The 20,849-nt window shown below is 36.6% G+C and overlaps 5 protein-coding genes across 5 annotated transcripts; 4 read left to right on the top strand and 1 right to left on the bottom strand.

Annotated features, from left to right (window-relative positions):
• The first annotated feature begins 1,960 nt into the window (after window positions 1-1,960).
• On the top strand, window positions 1,961-4,522 carry LOC129569322 (monocarboxylate transporter 9-like). The gene is made up of 10 exons (XM_055448054.1): window positions 1,961-2,338; window positions 2,502-2,621; window positions 2,689-2,820; window positions 2,889-2,929; window positions 2,996-3,047; window positions 3,136-3,162; window positions 3,239-3,409; window positions 3,493-3,906; window positions 3,988-4,161; window positions 4,225-4,522. Exons 1-10 carry the CDS (start codon window positions 2,203-2,205, stop codon window positions 4,395-4,397), a joined length of 1,440 nt encoding a protein of 479 aa, XP_055304029.1. The 5' UTR covers window positions 1,961-2,202; the 3' UTR covers window positions 4,398-4,522.
• Window positions 4,523-4,978: 456 nt separating this feature from the next.
• On the top strand, window positions 4,979-7,636 carry LOC129569325 (monocarboxylate transporter 12-like). Its single transcript, XM_055448058.1, has 11 exons — window positions 4,979-5,231; window positions 5,348-5,467; window positions 5,537-5,693; window positions 5,790-5,805; window positions 5,874-5,925; window positions 6,003-6,200; window positions 6,269-6,453; window positions 6,520-6,609; window positions 6,689-7,022; window positions 7,101-7,278; window positions 7,359-7,636. The coding sequence occupies exons 1-11, from the start codon at window positions 5,102-5,104 to the stop codon at window positions 7,531-7,533; spliced, it is 1,635 nt and encodes a 544-aa protein (XP_055304033.1). The 5' UTR covers window positions 4,979-5,101; the 3' UTR covers window positions 7,534-7,636.
• Window positions 7,637-8,000: 364 nt separating this feature from the next.
• Window positions 8,001-13,308, top strand: LOC129569324 (monocarboxylate transporter 9-like). Its single transcript, XM_055448056.1, has 10 exons — window positions 8,001-8,594; window positions 10,299-10,418; window positions 10,507-10,679; window positions 10,782-10,833; window positions 10,910-11,107; window positions 11,196-11,506; window positions 11,958-12,059; window positions 12,139-12,463; window positions 12,540-12,717; window positions 12,794-13,308. Exons 1-10 carry the CDS (start codon window positions 8,462-8,464, stop codon window positions 12,975-12,977), a joined length of 1,776 nt encoding a protein of 591 aa, XP_055304031.1. The 5' UTR covers window positions 8,001-8,461; the 3' UTR covers window positions 12,978-13,308.
• On the bottom strand, window positions 12,975-15,069 carry LOC129569326 (SET domain-containing protein SmydA-8). The gene is made up of 3 exons (XM_055448059.1): window positions 13,633-15,069; window positions 13,345-13,520; window positions 12,975-13,265 (listed from the first exon to the last, which is right to left on the bottom strand). Exons 1-3 carry the CDS (start codon window positions 14,801-14,803, stop codon window positions 13,164-13,166), a joined length of 1,449 nt encoding a protein of 482 aa, XP_055304034.1. The 5' UTR covers window positions 14,804-15,069; the 3' UTR covers window positions 12,975-13,163.
• Window positions 15,070-15,757: 688 nt separating this feature from the next.
• LOC129569323 (fl(2)d-associated complex component-like) lies at window positions 15,758-19,454 on the top strand. Its single transcript, XM_055448055.1, has 4 exons — window positions 15,758-16,059; window positions 16,375-17,914; window positions 18,047-18,240; window positions 18,312-19,454. Exons 1-4 carry the CDS (start codon window positions 15,952-15,954, stop codon window positions 19,212-19,214), a joined length of 2,745 nt encoding a protein of 914 aa, XP_055304030.1. The 5' UTR covers window positions 15,758-15,951; the 3' UTR covers window positions 19,215-19,454.
• Window positions 19,455-20,849: the final 1,395 nt, after the last annotated feature.

The raw sequence follows: 20,849 nt of genomic DNA on the forward strand, positions 1-20,849 counted from the left end.
AAAAAATCAGTTTTAAAAAATACAATAGATGATTATTAATATTATCAATAAACTATAGAACTTTTAAGTCACCATGTTTGCAAACATTAACTAAAATCTCTTACCTCTTCTGTAATCACAAAACAACACATCGCAAACACTACCAGACACAACATATATTTTTTTCAACTTTTCATCGTGAATACTGTCCAAACTTCTAATTTTCTTCAGTTTGTTTACGAACAACTGATGATCGTTGATGAGAAACACAGCTATTTATAATGTGTTTGCTGTTTTCTTTTCAAATAAAATGTAGATCATTCAAGAATTTTATTGTCTATTCAAGAATTCTATTGTCTTTTCAAGAATTTTATTGTCTATTCAAGAATTCTATTGTCCATTGACAATTTAGTGAAGCACATACAAATGCAATTCAGTCACCATTAAACCGAATAAACGTGGTATTTTTAAATTATTACCAATAAAATAGCCGCTTTTATAACTTGGAAAGAATGAAAAAAAAAAATTGCAAAACGGAAGGGAAATGCAGCGTATAGCAAGCATGCGTATTGCGACTCATATATACATTCGTTAAAAAATTTCGACTGCATTTAACAGCAGCAGCTATATGCAGTCGAAAAATATGAATATAATAAATAAATATAAGGTTAAAAATCCGACTGCATATAGCGACACCAGTCTTCTCGACTGCATATATAAGCGGCCAAACTCGTTTGTATCTCCATTTTTCTTAATTCATTAATTCAAATTCTTTTCGGATTTCAGGTGAAATAGAACAAGGTCGTTACATTGAATGGCGAAATAATGGTCTTTGCAAGCAAATGGAAACATCATCGATAAGCTAATATAGCAAACCAATGCAAATCTTCAATAGATTCATCATTTTAATGAACTCCAGCCTACTCAAAGATCCAATTTTCATGCTGTTTGGTTTGTCCAGCTCTACCACATGTTTAGGATATTATGTTCCCTACTTTGCACATGCTGATTGAGCAATCGAGCTTGGTATATCGAATGATAATGCGAGTTATTTACTTTCAATAATTAGCATTTCGAATGTTTTATGTCGTATTCTTATGGGCTACATATCGGACAGACCATGGGCAAATAGATTGTGGGTGTTCAGTATATGTCTCTTCATTTGCGGCGTTGGTAAGCTACATGTGATTGTTTTAGTTTTTTTTTAAATTAAATTACTAGCTTTTCTCTATTGATGTGTTTCCAGCAACTGCATCATCAGTTTTTTGTGTTGATTTTAAGACACTCACCATTTATTCGGCTATATTCGGATATATGAGCGGTGTGTATGTTACATTTTCTCCCGTCATTCTCACAGATCTAATGGGCTTAGCGAGATTCGAAAATGCATTGGGATTGATGATGTTATTCGAAGGAATTTCATCATTCCTTGGACAACCAATGGTCGGATATTTATACGATCGAACACATTCATACACTCCTGGTTTTGTATTGGCCGGTACAATGATCGCATTGAGTGGCTCGGCTCTTTTTGTAATACCAAAACTGCAAAGGCGAGCAATGAAAAAACAAATACAATACAAAAATGACCGTAGTGAAAGCAATGTTGCGTCATGATTTAAGTTCTTTTTTATCTATTCACTTTCTATCGACTGCACTAATTTCCAACACTATATTTTCGCATAGAATTGATGACAATGAAAAAATTCTAAATTTTTGTTTAAAAAAAAAAAACGATTATACACCACACCACAAAATAAAGATATTGAAATGTTTGTAATGCTTTTTTTTATAAAATACAACTTTAATGGTGATGTTAGCTTTTTTTCAATTCATTGTTTTTTTTTTAACTGGTCACTTACCAACTGAATAAGCGGAAAAACAGACTCAATGTAATTTGCTTAGTGTCGCTTACTTTCAGAGAGAAAGAGAAAAAGAGACTTAATTATAAATGCATATGGACAGCGACGAGGTCTACTCGCTTGAGTTTTGTATTCAGTGTTAAAGTGCAACGTGACCGCTACGAATTAATTGACGGCTTCGTAGATATTCGTTTCTGAAATTTTAGATAATTTGATGAAAACTTGTGTCATAGCATAAATTCGTTTCTTTATTCATTCCGATTAAATTCCAATTTTTGAACAAAGTGTTTTAATGCAATTGCATTTTGAAAAACAGTGTCCGACAAATTTCAGGTGTTGAAAAAAGTGAATAAATACAAAAATGGCCCTAAACGAAACATCTCAACAAAAATCAACTAAAAAGGTTGAGGATAAAATTTTTGTCGAACCTCTTAAGCCACTTGATGGTGGCTGGGGATGGCTTATCGTCGTCGGATCATTTGTTATTAATTTCATATGTAAGTCGAGTTGAATCGAGTTGAATATATTGTGTAGATTCAAATATCCAATGTGAACACGTGACACACAATGTGTGTGTGTGTGCGTGCATTTCATTTTGAATTTGTGTTAGTGCATTATGTGTTATTAAATGTAATCATTTTTTTTCTCTCCAAAAAAAAGCTGACGGAATCGTGTGCTCGTTCGGGGTAATATATGTTCAGCTGTTGGATGAATTTAACGAAGGCAAAGGATATACGTCTTGGATTCTGAGTTTAATGTCTGGAATGGCATTATGCGTAGGTAATATCAATTCCACCACAATTCAACGAATGCTTTCAAAAGTTTTGCATTTCATTCGCCTAAAAAGGTCCAATTTCATCAACATTTGTAAATAAATATGGATTTCGTGCGGTGACAATTTCTGGTTCAATATTGGCCGCTGTCAGTCTCTTCGCCAGCTACTATGCACAAAATGTATTCACACTGATCATAACAATTGGTAAGAAGAGCAAAATTGTTCTCCAAACTTGTTGTTCTAACAAAAACTTTTCGTTCTCGCTTTCGTAGGTTTTATGCTGGGGAGTGGTTTGGGTTTGGTTTATTTGCCGGTAAGAATTTACTTACTCAACGCACACTAAATCACGATAACAATTGTACGGTTCTCTATTCAACAGGCAATAGTTAGCGTTACAACTTACTTTGAAAAGTATCGATCGGTTGCAGTTGGTAATTTACTTTTTACTTGGTTTAACATTCAACGTAATTTAATTAAAGTCTCTTTGATTCCCACTCACAATGAATTCAAATGAAAAAGGAATTGCAATGGCAGGTAGTGGACTGGGTACGTTCTTTGTTAGTATGTTTGTTATTTATATGTTATTGTTATTAATATGTTTTTTTTTTTTGTTATTTATTAGGTACGTTTGTGTTCGCACCTCTTGTCGATTTCCTGAATGAAGAGTATGGTTGGCGTGGGACTCTCATGGTAATGTCTGGAATTGTTCTGAACTGCGCAATTTTTGGTGTGTTGTTTCGACCGCTGGCATCGTTCAACGAAGAAAACTCCCTTTCCGAGCATTCGGATTCATGTTCGTGTTCACGCATTCAATTACCAGTTCACATCTTCTTTCCGACGATTCAAAGATTTTTTTTTTTTGTCTTTGGTTTTTAGTTGAAAGTAAACGAAACTGTGATGCAGAGTCGCATCGAAGCAGTCATCATGAGCATGGGCATTTGAAATCGGAGCAGATACCATTGCCGCAGTCAAATAATTCCTGCACGAATATGTCAATCAAAGTCTACAAGAATTTTGTGAAGATGATGAACCTTGGTCTTCTCAAAGATCCCATTTTCGTTCTATTTACAGTGTCCGATTTTGCCACCAGTCTTGTGTATTATGTCCCTTATTTCATCATCATAGATCAAGCAACCGAGCTCGGTGTGCGAAAAGACCAAGCAACACATTTAGTTTCGATCATTGGGATTTTCAATACTTTGGGCCGTATAATGTGGGGCTATATATCGGATAAACCGTTTGTGAATAGGCTTTGGGTGTACAATATTTGTCTGACTATTTGTGGTTTAGGTGAGAATGTTTGATTTTTGAAGAAATTTTTTTTACATTTTCAATTTTATTCGATATTCTTCTTCTGTCTCTGTTCAACAGCAACCATCGCATCTGTTTTTTGCTTCGATTTTAAAACGCTGGCCATTTTTTCGGCTGTGTTTGGATTCACGATCGGTGCATATGTCGCCTTGCGCTCAGTTATACTCGTCGATCTATTGGGCTTGGAGAAGTTAAACAATGCATTCGGTTTGCTGATGTTATTTGAAGGCTTAGGTGATTACTTTTGGTTTTGATTTGCATTTTGGTTCACATTAAGTATTTTCGTTAAATTTTCAGCCACATTCATGGGTGCACCGTTGGTTGGGTTCCTTTACGATATTTCAAATTCATACACTCCTGGATTTCTGCTGGCTGGTACCATGATTGCTCTATCCGGATTCATTCTATTCTTTCTGCCCTTGTTGCAGAAACATACATCTAAGCATAATCCGGATTTGGAGATGACTTAACTAAAAGGCGTGATTGCATCATAACATTTACACCAATTAGAATGATTTTATTTAAGTTGAAAAAAATAAATAAATATATTCTTGGAATAAATAAATGCTCCAAATTTTTTATCATTCACCAATAACCGTTGTTGTTTCATTTTCCAAACAAATGTTACTCCAATCAGTCAAGTGATTTTGCGCTGAAAAATATTGTTCAGAATGATTTCTATAAATAGCATAGCGGCGAGCTATCTAAAATTAGCTACAGCAGATTGTCAACATTGGTTAATTGAAATGCATTCAATATGAAATTGTGAAGATTTTTTTTTGCGGATGCGCCACCACCGACGACGAGCGTGTGATTAATCGCAATGACCCCATGTGCTTAATCACAAATGACGTAAATCAATTGGATGTAAAACGCGCATCGAGTACTGATAATTTTTGCATATGATCCGCAGTAACTTTGTTGCATTCAAAGTGAACTCACGGAAATAAATAGCTAGTCAATTTTTCAAATTCCTACTTGGTGGAACGTGTTTCATTTAGCACAAAGTATTTGGAATTAAAACATATTTTATGCTTAAAAGATTGTTTTTATTAAATTTTTTAATGAAAAATTGAAATCGGCTCGATGTATTGATTTGACATTAAATTCGTGTTATCAAAAAATAGTAAATTGGAGAAAAAATTGTGTTTCTTATAATTGGTTTAAAAAAAAAATGGCAAATGACACACCAACACGGCGAAAATTGAACAACAGCATCACCGCGGATAAGACTGAAATTGAAGCACCAGACGGTGGCTATGGATGGATTGTCGTTTTTTCATCATTTTGCATTCACATAATCAGTTAGTCAAAAAATGTTGAGGTTTTAATGCAAAACTAATAACGATTTTATCAACGAGAGCGATGATGACGCGACTAATGCAGGCAACTGATAGTGTTTTTGTATACTATTTTACAGCCGATGGAATAACATACTCATTTGGCGTGTTGTTCATCCAATTGTTGGATGAATTCAAGGAGGGAAAGGGATATACATCTTGGATTCTCTCACTTATGTGCGGTATAACGCTGTGTTCAGGTAAATTAACCGAAAAGCCACCATTATTTCTATCTATTCAAGTATCAAGGGATTTTAATTTTGCTGCAGGTCCCATTTCATCATTGTTTGTCAATAAATACGGTTGCCGTGCCGTTACGATTGTCGGTGCAATACTCGCTTCAGCTTGTCTCTTCATCAGTGCCTATGCACAGAATGTACTCACTCTCATCATAACAATTGGATTCGGTGTAGGATGCGGACTTGGGTGAGACTGATACCTTTTTTTCCCGCTTGATTCTGTGCATTTTTATTAACATCCTTGCTTAATTGATTTTTTTTTTTAATTTTTATTACTCAATAGGCTCATTTATTTGCCGGTAAGTATACATTCACGTTAGATTTATGCAGGATTTCCATTCATTTAAATTCTCGCATTCTTCAACAGGCCATCGTTAGTGTTGCAATGTACTTTAAAAAATATCGATCATTGGCAACAGGTAATTGAACTTGTCCTTCTGATTTGATTTGAAGTGAAACAGTTAAATTCTATTTCATTCCATCTCAAATGCAAAAGGCATCGCAGTCGCAGGTAGCGGTTTGGGTACTTCGATCTTTTCGCCTCTCATTGCATTCTTTGCCGAAGCATATGGCTGGAGATATTCAGTGTTGCTTCTCGCGGCGATTGTGTTAAATAACGCAATTTTTGGAGCTCTGTTCAGGCCGCTAACAGCTTCATCGCAGCAAACAGCTCCGACGGAATACTCGGATGCATGTGCGTGTTATTATCATATTTTTAATAAAAGATAAGTTTGCGTGTTATGCGGTTGATTTGTTTTTCAGATCAAAGAGATGATATTTGTGAAATGGAACCCGTACTGAATAACCACCATCATTCAAATGGAAAGTCAATAAATAATGGCGTGTTAATAGATAAAAACAAGGAAAATGACAATAGATCATTGAAAGAATCCCAAAAGCTAATCCCATGCAACGGAGCACTTTCACGACCTGATATTTTTTATCGCGTAAGAAACTGCCTTGAGCTTCATTTTAAATCACCGCTTGATCATCCTTGATCCATATACTTTCAGGGTTCGCTACCGAATATACCGAATTCTAGGTCACCTAGTGAACTATCAATCAATAGATACGGCTCGATTCGACATATTGAAGAATTTGAAGTGAGTATTTTTTAAAGACTTATGCTTTTAGAAGTTGAATTCTCGAAGGATTTTGCTTTATGCATTAAAATTTTCATAGGATTTATCATCAAGTGGATTTCGCTGTGGATGTATTCCGGTTGATGCGTATAAGAATTTGGTCCAAATGACAAATTTTAGTCTGCTCAAAAATCCTGTCTACATTTTGTTCATTGCATCGAATGTGGCGACTACTCTTGGATTCTATATTCCGTATTTTTATCTACCGGATCGAGCCAAAGAACTTGGTGTTTCTGAAGAAAATGTGGGCTATATGATAGCAACTATTGGCATAGCTAATACATTCGGCCGTATCATCTTGGGTTATATTTCGGATAATTCGTACAAACGTCGACTTTGGGTGTACAAAATATGTCTCTTTTCTTGTGGCATTGGTGAGAACGACTATAAAATATTGTCTAATCACATATATTTCAATCATGGAAAGTAATTGTTACCTTTATCTTCAACAGCAACGGCTGCCTCAGTTCTTTGCATGGATCTACCCTCTCTGATTATTTACTCGGCTGTGTTTGGATTCACGATTGGCGCCTATGTCGGTCTAACTTCAGTTATTCTTGTCGATTTGATTGGATTGGATAAACTGACCAATGGCTTTGGTTTACTATTGCTATTTCAAGGAATAGCCAGGTAATTCTAATGCAATTGCGGTATTTTCCAATGAAACTGATTTGTATTTTTTTTCTGTTTTTTATTTAAAAAAAAAAAAGTTTCATTGGGCCACCGATAGTCGGAATGCTTTACGACCAGTTCAAGACATACACACCCGGTTTTGTGCTTGCTGGATCGCTGATTTCTTTCAGTAGTTTCTTAGTTTTATTTATTCCACGGTTGCAAAATCACGTTGCAAATAGTTACTTACGGTTTGAAAACGAACAACCATAATCAATTTATTCATTATTTTTTCATATTGCGTTTAGTCGATTTTTTTAAGCCATCATTTTTGATTATAAATGGTGAATAAAACATTTATATAAATCTTGTTTTTTTTTTTAGAAAGTTACTGTATTTAGCTCAACTTTATCCAATTGCTGTGTTAATTACTCACGTATGTATTCTAATGAAACGAGTCAAGACGCGCGTTTATATGAAAAATGCACCCAGATTAACATTCACTCTTTTGCTTCTCCACAATACTACTCAATGACGCGGTTTGTATCATTACAATTACATCGACAGCGACACCGACAAATATGCGATCATTCACATCAACCCGACCGATGTGTATATTGTCAACGTGAATGAAAGTGTAAAAAAAAACGAAGTCATGCATACACACCAGTTGATTTGCTGTTGATTATTTTGTGATTTTTAGTTTTTATTGATGTATAGATGGGCAAGCTAAACACATCACAGAGAACCGCCAGCAAGATCACATCTCTGACAAAAACTCCATTCGCTTGACCGAGTCAATTTCAGTTTGAAATTGCAACGCGAGTGCAACAGTTTCATCAGATTAAATCTACGACACTTCACAAGTTCTTTAGTTTGATAAAGTAAAGTTCATAGCATTTTATTTGAGTTTGCACTCAATTTTGTAAAGTTTCTTCGATTTTAATTTTAGTTTTCCATTTAATACGATAAACTAATTAAAATTACTCTATCGCATTTGAGAGGAAAGTTTGAAATCACATAACGGGTTCATCACAAAATACTCGCGAAAATCATTTGGAAAAGAGAACGTAATGATGAACGGTTGAAGTCAAGTTGAAAAAGGTGGAAAAAGCTTCAAAGTGAAAGAAAAAGAAATAAAGTGAAAAGTGATACGAATCAAATCAGCGATAAGAAGAAATAAGTAAGGAAAATACTTAAAATGACACACGGAGGTCCAGTAAAGCGAAAACCACCGGTCGATGGAAATAATATGGTCGAAGAGTTTCCATCACCACCAGACGGTGGCTACGGATGGATTATCGTCTTGTCATCGTTTCTCATTCACATCATCAGTAAGGATTGCTCGACTGCTCTTTTTATACATCAAACAAACTTTCTACCTACCTTTCTACTTTTACTTGTGCTTTTCAACACATAGCCCTCTACAAAATCATAGTTTGCGACAATTTTTCTTTTCTTCAAAGTTCATACGCGTGTCAAGGACGACGACGACGACGACGACGACGAAGAGTTTGCTTGCAAGAAGCTCAAAATTGAATTAAATTGTTTCCCTCAAGGCAATCAAATGTGAAGTGATTTACCGTTAAATTCAATGCAGCTTCGATTGGAGAAATGCGATTATGTGCAGAACGAGTTCACTTCGTTAAATGTCTTTTTTGCGGAAGATACTTTACGTTTTGCTTCCAACTTGAGTTTGTTTACTGATTTAGTGTAGATTTGATGATCTGATCTTGACATGAGAATCCACATTTAAAGTGTTTGTGACTAATTTCATTCGAATAATTGAATTGGTTCAACTTTTTCAACGGGATAGCAGAAAATTGCCGTTTAAAAGAAATGATATTCATTCAAACTCGATTTGTTCGACATATTTCCCAACTCCGAGGTAAAACCATTTAAACCCAAATGAATGTAAGGTGGTGCACGGTATCATAACTGAATAGAGGTAGTTTCAAACTGGAATTGCTGTTGTAACAGCACCCATTTCATAGATCAACAAATTAACAAGACTAATAATTGTCGCACGCTTAACACATTAAATTATTGAAACCAGCCAGACACATGATCAATATTTTACAACGTTATTCCCCAAAGCACGTCGCACGAGTGAATCCAATATTTTCGGAGCGGTTATTTTGGAATTCAAATGGAAATATAAAAATCACACACAATGCAAAGAAATCATTTAAATGCTTTTATTGGCACTTCCATAAAATCTTAACGGTCGGAAACGTTTTCGTTGTGTTATCACCATTTTTGGTGGCGTCAAGTGCAAAAAAATAATATCGATGACATTGTCGCTCTCCATCTCTCTCGCTGGGAATGACAAAAAAGTTGTTGTTTTGCTTTGTCAACAGAACAAAACTAAAAATGAACAATCGCACTAGAATGTATTATACAATATATGCAGTTTCTCATGACATAATCGCATTCTTTGAATGGGTTTCATACAGCCGCCGACCGGATTGTAAATCAAAGTATATATTACGTTATTGAAGCATAAATTTGTTTATTACATGAGCAAATAAACACACACCTTCACACTCTTTCTCTCTCTCTCTCTCTCTCTCTCTCTCTCTCTCTCTCTCGCTTTTTTGCAATTTTGCTACAATTCAAACGCTTAAGGCCAACATCATATTGAAGTAATTTATCAGTCGTAATTCAACAGAAAGAACTGTTTGCTCGACAGCGCTGCTGCACTTAGAATGAGAACGATTTTTGTTTGCTTTTTTGCAATTTAATACAATTCAAAGAATTGAAATCGCCATGGCAATTGTTTGCATACTCCGCAAAAATGACAAAATAGACAAAACATTGGACAGAAAAAAAAAATATATTCAAGTTAAAGAGAAGAAAACAGAAGTAAAGATTATTATTATCAAACATATGTTTGTCCATTCATATGTTAATGCCGGTGATCACGAACTTAAGCTTGGAGCGCAACAATTTTTATGTTTACCTTGACACTTGTTTGTGCATATCAACTATTTTGTTTCACTTATCTTTGTTTGTGTGTGCGTTATTTTTTTCTCCAGCCGATGGAATCACATATTCGTTCGGTGTGATGTACATTGAATTATTGGAAGAGTTCAACGAAGGAAAGGCATATACGTCTTGGATATTATCGTTAATGTGCGGTATAACATTATGCTCAGGTAACTAACTGCCAGCCATTTTATTCAATTAATCTCAAACAGAAATGAACGAAACGAAGAGTGAAAGTAACAAGTTTCTCGATTGTAGGTCCGATTTCATCTTCATTCGTGAACAAATACGGTTGCCGCGCTGTAACAATTGTCGGTGCAATATTGGCTTCGGCGTGTCTTTTAGTCAGCTACTATGCACAGAATGTACTCACGCTTATCATAACAATCGGAGTGGGAGTTGGATGCGGCCTCGGACTTATCTACTTACCGGTACTTTGTTGATTCAAGTTCATGTTCAAATTACCGTAAAAATTGCCATTCAATTCGTCATCAAGTTGAAACCGTTATACTTTTGTTTATCTTATACCACAGGCTATTGTTAGCGTCTCCTCATACTTTGAAAAGTACCGTTCCATCGCTATAGGTATTTCATTTATGAATATTGTTAAAGTAATTAAAACTTAAGTGATTTTTTTGTTTCGCTTATTTTCGAATGTAAGGAATTGCGGTCGCTGGGTCAGGTTTAGGAACTTTTATATTTGCGCCTGTCGTTGCGATTCTCATTGAAAATTTGGGTTGGCGTCAAACTTTGCTCGTTTTGTCCGGAATCGTGTTGCATTGTGCCGTATTTGGAGCGTTATTTCGACCATTAGAACCAACACTTCGGCCCATTTCACCGAGTGAGCAACTAAAAACAAGTTTGTATCTTTTTAATTCGGATGAGAGTTAATTACTTTCTTCACTGTCATTTTCTTCCTCGCACATTCTCCGGTTAATTCACTTTAGATGAAAAAGTAAACGAATCTCTGCAGAATGTTCAAACTAATGGTGCTGGCAGAATGTCGTCAAAATCACGGGTTCCATCGATGCGTGTGCCAAGCATAACGGCCATTGCCGAAATTGGAGACACACAAATGACTCGATCGCAAAGCGTGGGCCATGGCATGAGAGCATCTCAGTATTGTGATAAAACCAATGATATTCGATATATGCTTAGCCAACCGCTTCTTACAGACACTGGACGTGAAATCAAACCGCTCAGCGAATCACGTAGACGCTCCAGCGGTACACTGTCACGGCCAGACATCTTTTATCAGGTACGAAGTACATTTGAAAAATCAAAAAAAAAATCTGATAAATTCGAGAGCACGACAAACACAAAGTCATACAGTCTGAAACTGTATTCGCTGGCTAACATATGGCGATCGAGTGTTATTGACTATTAATTAGAATCTCGTGCATCATCACAATTGCGATCACGGTCATCATAATTGAACTGAAAGTTAGATGATTGCAATTGATAACACATTCTGTGAAAAACAGTTGAAATTGAAATTGATTTAAATATTGTCGCCTCTACATCATTTTCATGATACACATTGCATTTCGTTCACAGTGTTATGACTGCGGCGCAATATATCAACGAATTTATCGACATTTCATCAATTCTAATGCAATTGCGGCATTTTTCAATGGAATTGATTCGTATTTTAAAGAACAACTTTGGACTGTGTCGTTTTTATTAAAAAATTTCACGTATATTTTCAGGGATCTTTACACAATATTTCCAATTATAAGTCACAAACTGAACTGAGAGCTGATGTAGAAAAATTCGGTTCACTTCCACGAGTCGATGAAGATGAAAATGAGGTGAGAATCCATTCGCTTTGATCTTTTTATCATAGATTCAAATTTAATAAACTAATAAATTGTTTTTTGGCATCTGCAGGAATCTTCGCCCGAAAAATGCTGCGGATGTTTCAACAAAGGAGAGAATTTCGTTGAAATGATCAATTTCGGCCTACTCGTCGATCCAATTTTCCTCGTGTTTGTCCTATCGAACTTTTCAACATGCCTCGGTTTCTACGTACCATATTTCTGCTTGGCCGACAAAGCCAAAATGTTCGAAATGTCAACCGAAGAGGCGAGCTATTTGCTGTCAACCATTGGTGTAGCCAATACTATTGGCCGTATCGTTTTGGGATACATTTCGGATAAATCGTGGGTGAATAGGCTGTTGGTTTACAGTGTTTGCCTCTTTGCTTGTGGCTTGGGTAAGTTGAATACAATTAGTTTTGAAAAAAAAAAACAAATTATGAATAAAACCAAAATTTTCAATCTCTTCAACAGCAACGGCTGCCTCAGTTCTTTGCATGGACTTTTGGTCATTGGTGGTTTATTCAATTGTGTTTGGGTTCACGATTGGTGCCTATGTCGGTCTAACTTCAGTTATTCTTGTCGATTTGCTTGGTTTGGAAAAGCTCACAAACGCTTTTGGCATATTGTTACTGTTCCAAGGCCTTGCCAGGTAATTCTAATGCAATTTCGGCATTTTTCAACGAAATTGATTTGCATTTTTTTCGCTTTTTTTATTTTTAAAAAAGTTTCATTGGGCCACCGATAGTCGGATATCTATATGATCAAACACACACTTATACTGCGGGGTTTCTGTTCGCCGGCACCATGATTGCATTATCAGGGTTTATTTTGTTCTTCATTCCCACCCTACAAAGATACTTCGCCAAGAAACAAACGCGAAGGGAGATCAAACAAAGTGCAAAAGTATAACCTGTGTTATGAGATGTTTTATTGTGCGTTCTCCGAACACTGTTCTCAGAGCAGTGCTCTGTATTCTGCATTTGTATAAAAAATAGATTTCTCTTGTTATTGAAAATATGTTGAATGTGTTTTGTTGTGTTAATTTAAGATTAGAAACATTTTCCCAATTTAATTGGTTTCAGTGAACAGTGCTCACTATTCACGATTGATATCAGTTGGTGCCGCTGAAGAATTACCTAAAATTATTTTTGCCGTTTTCCAAAGTTGATCATCATCGTTTAAGAATGTGTCAATTTCCTATTTAGAAAACAAATAAAAAAGATTTATTTTCTCACATTGAATCAACCTCGCTTTTGATTAATAGCTAGAAACTAACCGATACAGCTTGATCATGGTCACCATGGCTGGATGATGATTCGGGAAAAATTTTCAACTGTTGTCGAATTTTGAACAGTCTGTGTGCCAAATATCCCTTCAATGAACATTCGCCCAGTCCAAGTTTATCCATTATTCTGAGAATATCTTCACAAAATCCTTTAATTGAGCTTAAATCTGGAATAGAAAATACTTATTTGAAACCTTATTTAAAGTAAATTGTATTTATTTTTGTGTTAATTTTATATGGAATAATTGTCTATATATTTTCATTTAGGCTATGCATAACCTTCAAAACTCATTCCATCACACTTCCAGATGGCTTTCAGTTTTGCTTCCACCACGAATTGATTGCATTCAGGTACCAGTTTGTACAATCGTCCTTCCATAAAATGCTTTAGATCCGATATTGTAAAATTTTGATTTAAAAAATTCTTCGTAATTGCGGCTGACATATCTTGTGTTTGCAGTAAACGTTTGTTGTCGCAAATCTTTCCGCACACGTTGCATTTGCCCTCTGTTTTAAATGATAGTTCCAGGGGTAAAACCATGCCATTACAGCTCTTGTCGACGCATCGAATGGCCGATAAATATGTTGATTTTTCCGTTGGATCAGCGCATCGTTCGCAAGTGCACTGAAACTGTTTCGATATCGCTGTGAACATTCGACGTGACGGAGTTCCCCACAAAATCTGTGCGTACGATATGAAAATCTGTTCACCTTTTTTAATTGGACGCGCGGCAAAAATTCGGTTTACGAATTCACTGTCTATATCGTGGCGCGCATTTGGGACGCAATTGTGATTAATCAAACTCATGATCGGATAGAAGCTGCGAACGTTTACATCGCCGCAATTATCGGATCGGTAGAGAATCATAAATGCGTTGGCGTTTATAGCTGCTGACGCATCTCTAATAACCGCAACCGTTTCTTTGTCCCGCGGAAAATTGTCAAATTCCTTATCAAAATAGATTTCATTCGTCCAACTGGTATAATTTTTCTGCATCAAACCAAGGAATTTCTTGTGTTCTACGTTCAAAATTAACGATCGAATAATTAGCATCGCTTTTAATCTCGTGAATGACAATTCATTGGGATTTTTCGGCTTCCAGTTTTGCAACAATTCGCATTCGTTTTTGTGACGTTCAGCACATGCACTTTCACCGCACAATACAAGGCCACATCGATTCGAGCACAAATGTGAAGTCACATCGTGCCCGATTCGTTCGTAACACATTACACAAACAATTGTATCCATTTTATTGCCAGTCGGACCGAGAATCAACGGCTTATCGCCGAACAGCAACTCATTTGGTTCAATATCTCTCGTTGCAAACACACCACACCCACAATTACTGGACACTCGTAATTCACACGATTTCAACCATGTCGATACATCATCAACATGATGCTGAATGCACGTATTCAATTCATTTATTCGATTTTCACTGTCAATCATGGCGACTGCAATTTAAAGAGTTTTGATGCTACGCGTCGAAAGCTTATTGTACAACTGAATAAATTTAGCGCAGCATAGCGCTTAGGACATTTATAATAAGCGCACGCAACCTCTTTCTAAAAATAGACACTGAAATGATAAATTGAAACCGATGACCTGAGCTTATAACTTTATGCATATGAAGAGCATACGCCCGAAACCAATAACGCTATGCTATGTGACAATGCGACAATGAGAACACAAAACAACAGATCGCGTTTGATTTAAGCCAATTATAATCTCAGAAGATTTATTCCACAAAATTATAAATTTAGCATTTTCATTCCATCCACGATATGGGAATTAATGCAATTAATTGAAGCTGAAACAACAGAATTTGGACCAATATAAAGATTAGGATGAATTAAAATGAGTTGACTACTACTTGTGGATGTACTTTTATCGTTCAAATCATCTGCACAAAGATACCTATCTATTTGATTACATAAAATGTTGTAGATAAACAAATGTGCCGCTTTGAGGCTACCGCATTTTTGTATGAACAATCTGTTTACATGTCATTGACACACCAATTCCGCTGCTCAGATACGTTTTTTTTATTGCAAAAAAAAAAAACAAACAGATTTTTTAAATTTAATTAATGATACATTGAAAATTTCGTAAATGATTGAAAATTGTAAATTGTCAGAAAAAGATTCAAGACAAATTGGTTGAGTTTGAAAGTATATAAAGCAGTTGTAACAATGAATTCGCACCAAAATAGAATACAAAGCATGAAAATGAATAAAAAAAACTGTATGACAATTCAAAACAAAGGAAAAATAGTTGTTGCATAAACTTTTGAATATTTTTGTGGAAGCAATTTGAATCTGTCGCAACTATGTTTACATTTGTATGCGAGCACTTACAACTAGCGACCTCTAACTGTATACAAAGCAACTGCGTCGGTGAAGCATAGTTGATGGCTGTCATCAAACGTCACAAATACAGCGACCAAACTACATATTATCTATTGAGTTTTCAGTCTACTGAACAGTGAAATCAATCATATAAATCAGCCGACGAAATCAAGCAAAAAAAAAGTTATACAAATAAATAATCTGGGTGCAACAAATATGTTTGCACTGTTTTCGTGCAACTAAAGGAAAATGTCGAAGGCTGTGAAAAGGAAAGTTAGTGTAGAACTTCAAAAACCATCATCAAAGAGTCGGCTAAGTGTGTTTGAGCGTTTGGGCACCAAAAAATCCAAATCACTTGTAAGTTTTGCTGAAACTAACATTTTTAATCATTCATAAATTGCATTGCAAACTCACATTTCCATTTATTCACATCACGCTTTTTTTTTGTTCCATTTCCATTATTTTCATTTCGTTTGTATTTTGTTGTTTTCTTCTTCTTCTTCTTCTTTTTTCGGTTTGGTTAAGTTTTAACACTGCACGCACGCAAACACAATCCCACACACACACACACAGACACAATCAAACTCAAACTCAAACTAGAATAAGGCAACCCAAATTGATCCAAAAATTTGCTTAATTTAATCCAAACAAATGAAATTTTACTCAAAACAGTCGGAATCGTTATCGGCGGCGGTGAGTATAACCACGAAACCAATCAAGCCGGATGCCGTTGAATTGGAAGATGCTGACCCGGATATTTTAGAGAAGAAGCGTGAAGAAATCAGAAAAGAGCTTCAGTTGCAAATGAAAATGGACTCACGGCGTAAACGAAAGCATGCCGAATCAAGTTCCAGCTCCTCATCATCATCGGGCAGCGACAGTGAATCAAGCAGTTCAACATCATCATCTAGTTCATCCGATAATCGGCACAAAGCGCGGAAATTGAAAAGCAAACGCCGTGATAGCTCATCATCCGACGAATATGCAAAGAAATTGGCGAAAAAGAAGCGTGCATGCCAGAGCAAAAAGGAGGTGTTAAAATTGCATAAAATTTCGAAGAAGCATGAAATTGTTTCCGTGTCACGCAAGGCTAAGAAACGTTCACCGTCTCCCCAGCCGCTAGCCAAGAAACATCGAACTGACGTTTCGGATAAGCATCATCGTATTCGCGAAAAAGAAGTCGTGGAACGGAGTGAACTGTTGCAACGCAGTGAAAGGGAGCGAATGCGATTGAGAGAGGAACGGATTCGAAGTCGTAGCCCAAAAATTGAGCGGACAAGATCACGTACGCCAAAACGGGAACGATCGCCTGTGTTGCGTCGATCGCCATCTGACAAACGCAACCGTTCGTTAAGCCGACGAATGATTGATAGTGAGCACGAACGAAGAGAAAAAGAACGTGAAATTGCCAGGGAAAAGGAGCGGCGCGAAGCATTGCTACGATGCCAGGAGAGACAGAGAGAACGCGAACGATTGGCAACAAAATCGGATTCCAAGAGTCAACGGCTGCTACCAAGACCAGCCGAAAGGGCAATGGCACTGGCTGCTGCACAGGAGCGCAACACGGAGAAAGAGGTTGGTTACGGTACCAGTAATCGTAGTAGTTTCGGCGAACGATCCGAATCGTTCGAGCATCGTCGACACGATAAAGATGCAAGAGAACACGATCGCTCAACGTACGACAAATATGACAGCCACAGCCGAAGAGAACCAACAGAATATCAGCATAGTTCGAGCTATCGCAGAGAGTGGCACGACGAGAGCTCATCATCAAAAGACATTTATGAACGCTCAACCGAACATCAAAGCACAACACGCGATTGGGCAGATCACAAGCGCAGTGAAAATGTTCGTGCCGGTGGCGATTATTCGGATCGCAAAGAATGGAATGAAAGTACACCGAAATGGGCGGACACTAGAAAGCCACCCACAGAAAAGTACGATCGAAGAGCAAATGATTATGCTCCGCATACAAGCGGAGGTCGCGGTTATTCCGAACGTTCCGAATCGTTCGATCCAAATTCAACGAGCTCTGTGTCATCGAAACCCATCGCTGGCAGCAGCATCCGAGGACGATGGAATAGCAGTTGGCGCGGAAGAGGACGTGGCAGTCATCATAGCGACTTTCGCCGGCCCCATCATCATCACACGGAAATACTAGAAGAACGTGGCGAAATCTACCGACGACACATCAATCCGCAGGGAACAAGTTGTAAGAATGTTCATACCAACATTTCATCATTGGTATCAATTTTTAGTAGGAAAAAAACGCCAAAATTATAGTCAATTAGTAATTTAATTTTATTTCATTTCGTTTTTTTTTTTCGTCGTCATCGTCAATTAGTGACCACCAAACCAGGAACAGCGACAAAGCCATCTTCAGAGAATCAGCCATTGACACCAACCGAAAAATCAATCAGCGAAGATGGGGCAAAATCCACAAATCCTGATGAAAATCCAGACGGTGGTGAAGAGATTGCCGACGACGATCTAAGCGAGATTAGTGATGAGGCCGATGATATTTTGGGTCAACAGGAGGTATTTGAAAAGACTTTGTTTCCATTGCAAATCTCAAAAACTTACTTAAAAAAAATTTCCTTTTCGCAAAGGACGCAAATGCCAAGACACAACCGAAGCCAGTCGAATCTACTGCCGAAAAGTCGATAACCGAAGAATCAAAAGAGAGCACAACACAATTGGCTAACGAAGAAAAAAAAACTGCTGAAAAATCGATTGACCAGAATGATTGTGCACAGCAAGTGCGTGAGAATCTAACACCAGCAAAATCGCCCGAAGAGGCCACGGATCGTTCAAAAGACTTGAGTGACGATATTGATTTAGATTTCGAAGAGATTTCGGACGGTGAACTGGAGGAAGAGGCGCGTACTAAAGGCCTTGGCGATGCTTTAGGTGTCGATTGGGCCAGTTTAGTCGAAGAGTCAAAGGCAATGATGCGTGAGAAATTGACCAAATCCGAGACATCTGCCAAACAGCGTTGGCATCCCGATCAAATTTTACTGGATGTTGGAATTTCCTACAAAATGGCTGGCACTGCTTTTGCTCAACAGACACTCATTGCCGCCCATGAGAATGTAAAGCGTGAATTGAAAAATGCAGCAACGATAAAAACCGAACCAGATGATGACAATTCCACCAATCACATGGATGTGGATATTAAAGTGGAAAATGACATCGACGACAATGACACAAAAGAAACGAAAGTCAATGGAAAATGCGAAGACAGGCCAATTGAAAAAGATGAACGCAAATTGATTTTGCATCCTTTGCCATGTGTTCAAACATCAGTTCAAAATTTCGCTGACAAACAGCGTAAGCTGATTTTCAAAGCATCTGGCCCGTACAGTCGTGGTCTGTGTACGAAACGAGACATTGAAATGCGCAGACAATTGTGCAACTTGGCAATTAATGAAAGCAATTGTAAGTCGGTTAATACCAGAACGGGCTACGAGAATATTGCATTGAAGCTGTTTCAAAAGGCAATGCAAGCCTAAGGTATGATGCAATAGGGGGGACAAGTCCATCAAATTACTCATCAAAATTAGTTACGAATTTAAGACGAATATGCGTCTTATATTATTCTGAATTACTCATATACGCACACACATATATAAGAAATATCGTCACCATTGGGCTGTCCATTTGGGCTACAAACGGAATTGTAGGAATATCTGGATTAAAAATAAAATATATCATGTATCAAGCATTAATAAAATCAACAAACGATCAAACAATACGTGTCATTGTCTCATTGTCTTTTGATACCTTCCCGTTGGAAAAACAAAATCAAAACAAAACAGAAGCAAATTTCGTACTTTAAACTGAAATCCTTTTATTTCTTTTAAATTGTTTTCATTCAATTTGCATATTGATTCATTTTCTTCATCATCATAATCATCGTCAATTTTTCTTCAGTTTTTTTTTTTCATTATAACCTAATAATATAATAGTTTTTATGCCCGTTTTGAGAAACCGTAATCTAACAAATAAGGTATGAACAGAGACTGCAATTTGCTCCCCGAATGACAATTCGTTTTTATTATTTTCTTGTTCAATGTTCGAAGAATAAATTATGGTTTTAAAATCATAGTTGTAAATTCATGTCACAATTCAATCATGTTTTTTTTTTCCACGCTCTAATCATTGAGTTTTACGAGCCAATCGACAATTGTTTGATTAATAATATTTTTCGTTTTTCTGTATTGTTGTCGTTGTAGCTGGCTTTAAATCAGTAATTTAAATCAAATGATGATAAAATCGGTGGTGGTGGTGGTGACCGACCAACTGACCGTTTCGTGTGCAGTGCAACAATTTCAGTCAATTAAAATGTGGATAACCGGTTGATTGATAGATAAAATCACATGTTGCGATTAGCTGCCGTAACCCTCAATGCTGTTGGCGCAATTGAATTGAATATTTTACAGCTGTGTATGTTTCACAATGTGTTTCCGTTTGATTGTAAGATAGAGAACACTTTTGCCAATTTTGTACAACGAAATGGGGATGAAATTACTGCATGCATGTTAACATGAGCCATTATTTTGTGAAATGATCCAAATGAACAACAAAAAACAAATGGCATAGTTTCTGTTGTTGTGGTTGCTGTATTTAAAAAATAGTACTTTGTTTAGCTCCTGGACAGTAGCATAATGCTAATAGCACTTGATTTCATAATAAAGTAATGAAAACGCGCAACGGATTCGACAGAATCCTGTGTTGTGTTATTAATTATACTGGTTGGTATTTTAAATATATGTAAATATATTTCTTTATATTTTAATTGGCTTAGTTATCATTGGTCAGCATTTTCTTCTTATTATTTGTATAGTTGTTGTTGTTGTCGTTTCGACTACATGTCAATTAAGTTTGTTTTCGGGTGTGTTAAGTTTTTGCGCAGAAAAAAAGTTACTTCTTTTCCTGTTTTATTATGGTTATATAATCGTATGTGAAAAATTGTTGCGGTTTCTAGAGGAGATTAAGTTGCATTCGTTGTGCTCGTGAACGTTTTGGTTTTTCTTTTTGTTTCTCATTTTATTTTGTGTGTGTGTGTAATAAAATACGTTAGGAATATGAAAACCCGCAAAAACAGTCGGCATTCATTCGTTCTCTTCGCAAATCATCGTTTCTAT

The sequence above is a fragment of the Sitodiplosis mosellana genome, unplaced genomic scaffold (assembly GCF_009176505.1).
Source record: "Sitodiplosis mosellana isolate CC-2019 unplaced genomic scaffold, AAFC_SMos_1.0 Smas_scaffold_30, whole genome shotgun sequence".
In the NCBI taxonomy this organism is placed as follows: domain Eukaryota; kingdom Metazoa; phylum Arthropoda; class Insecta; order Diptera; family Cecidomyiidae; genus Sitodiplosis; species Sitodiplosis mosellana.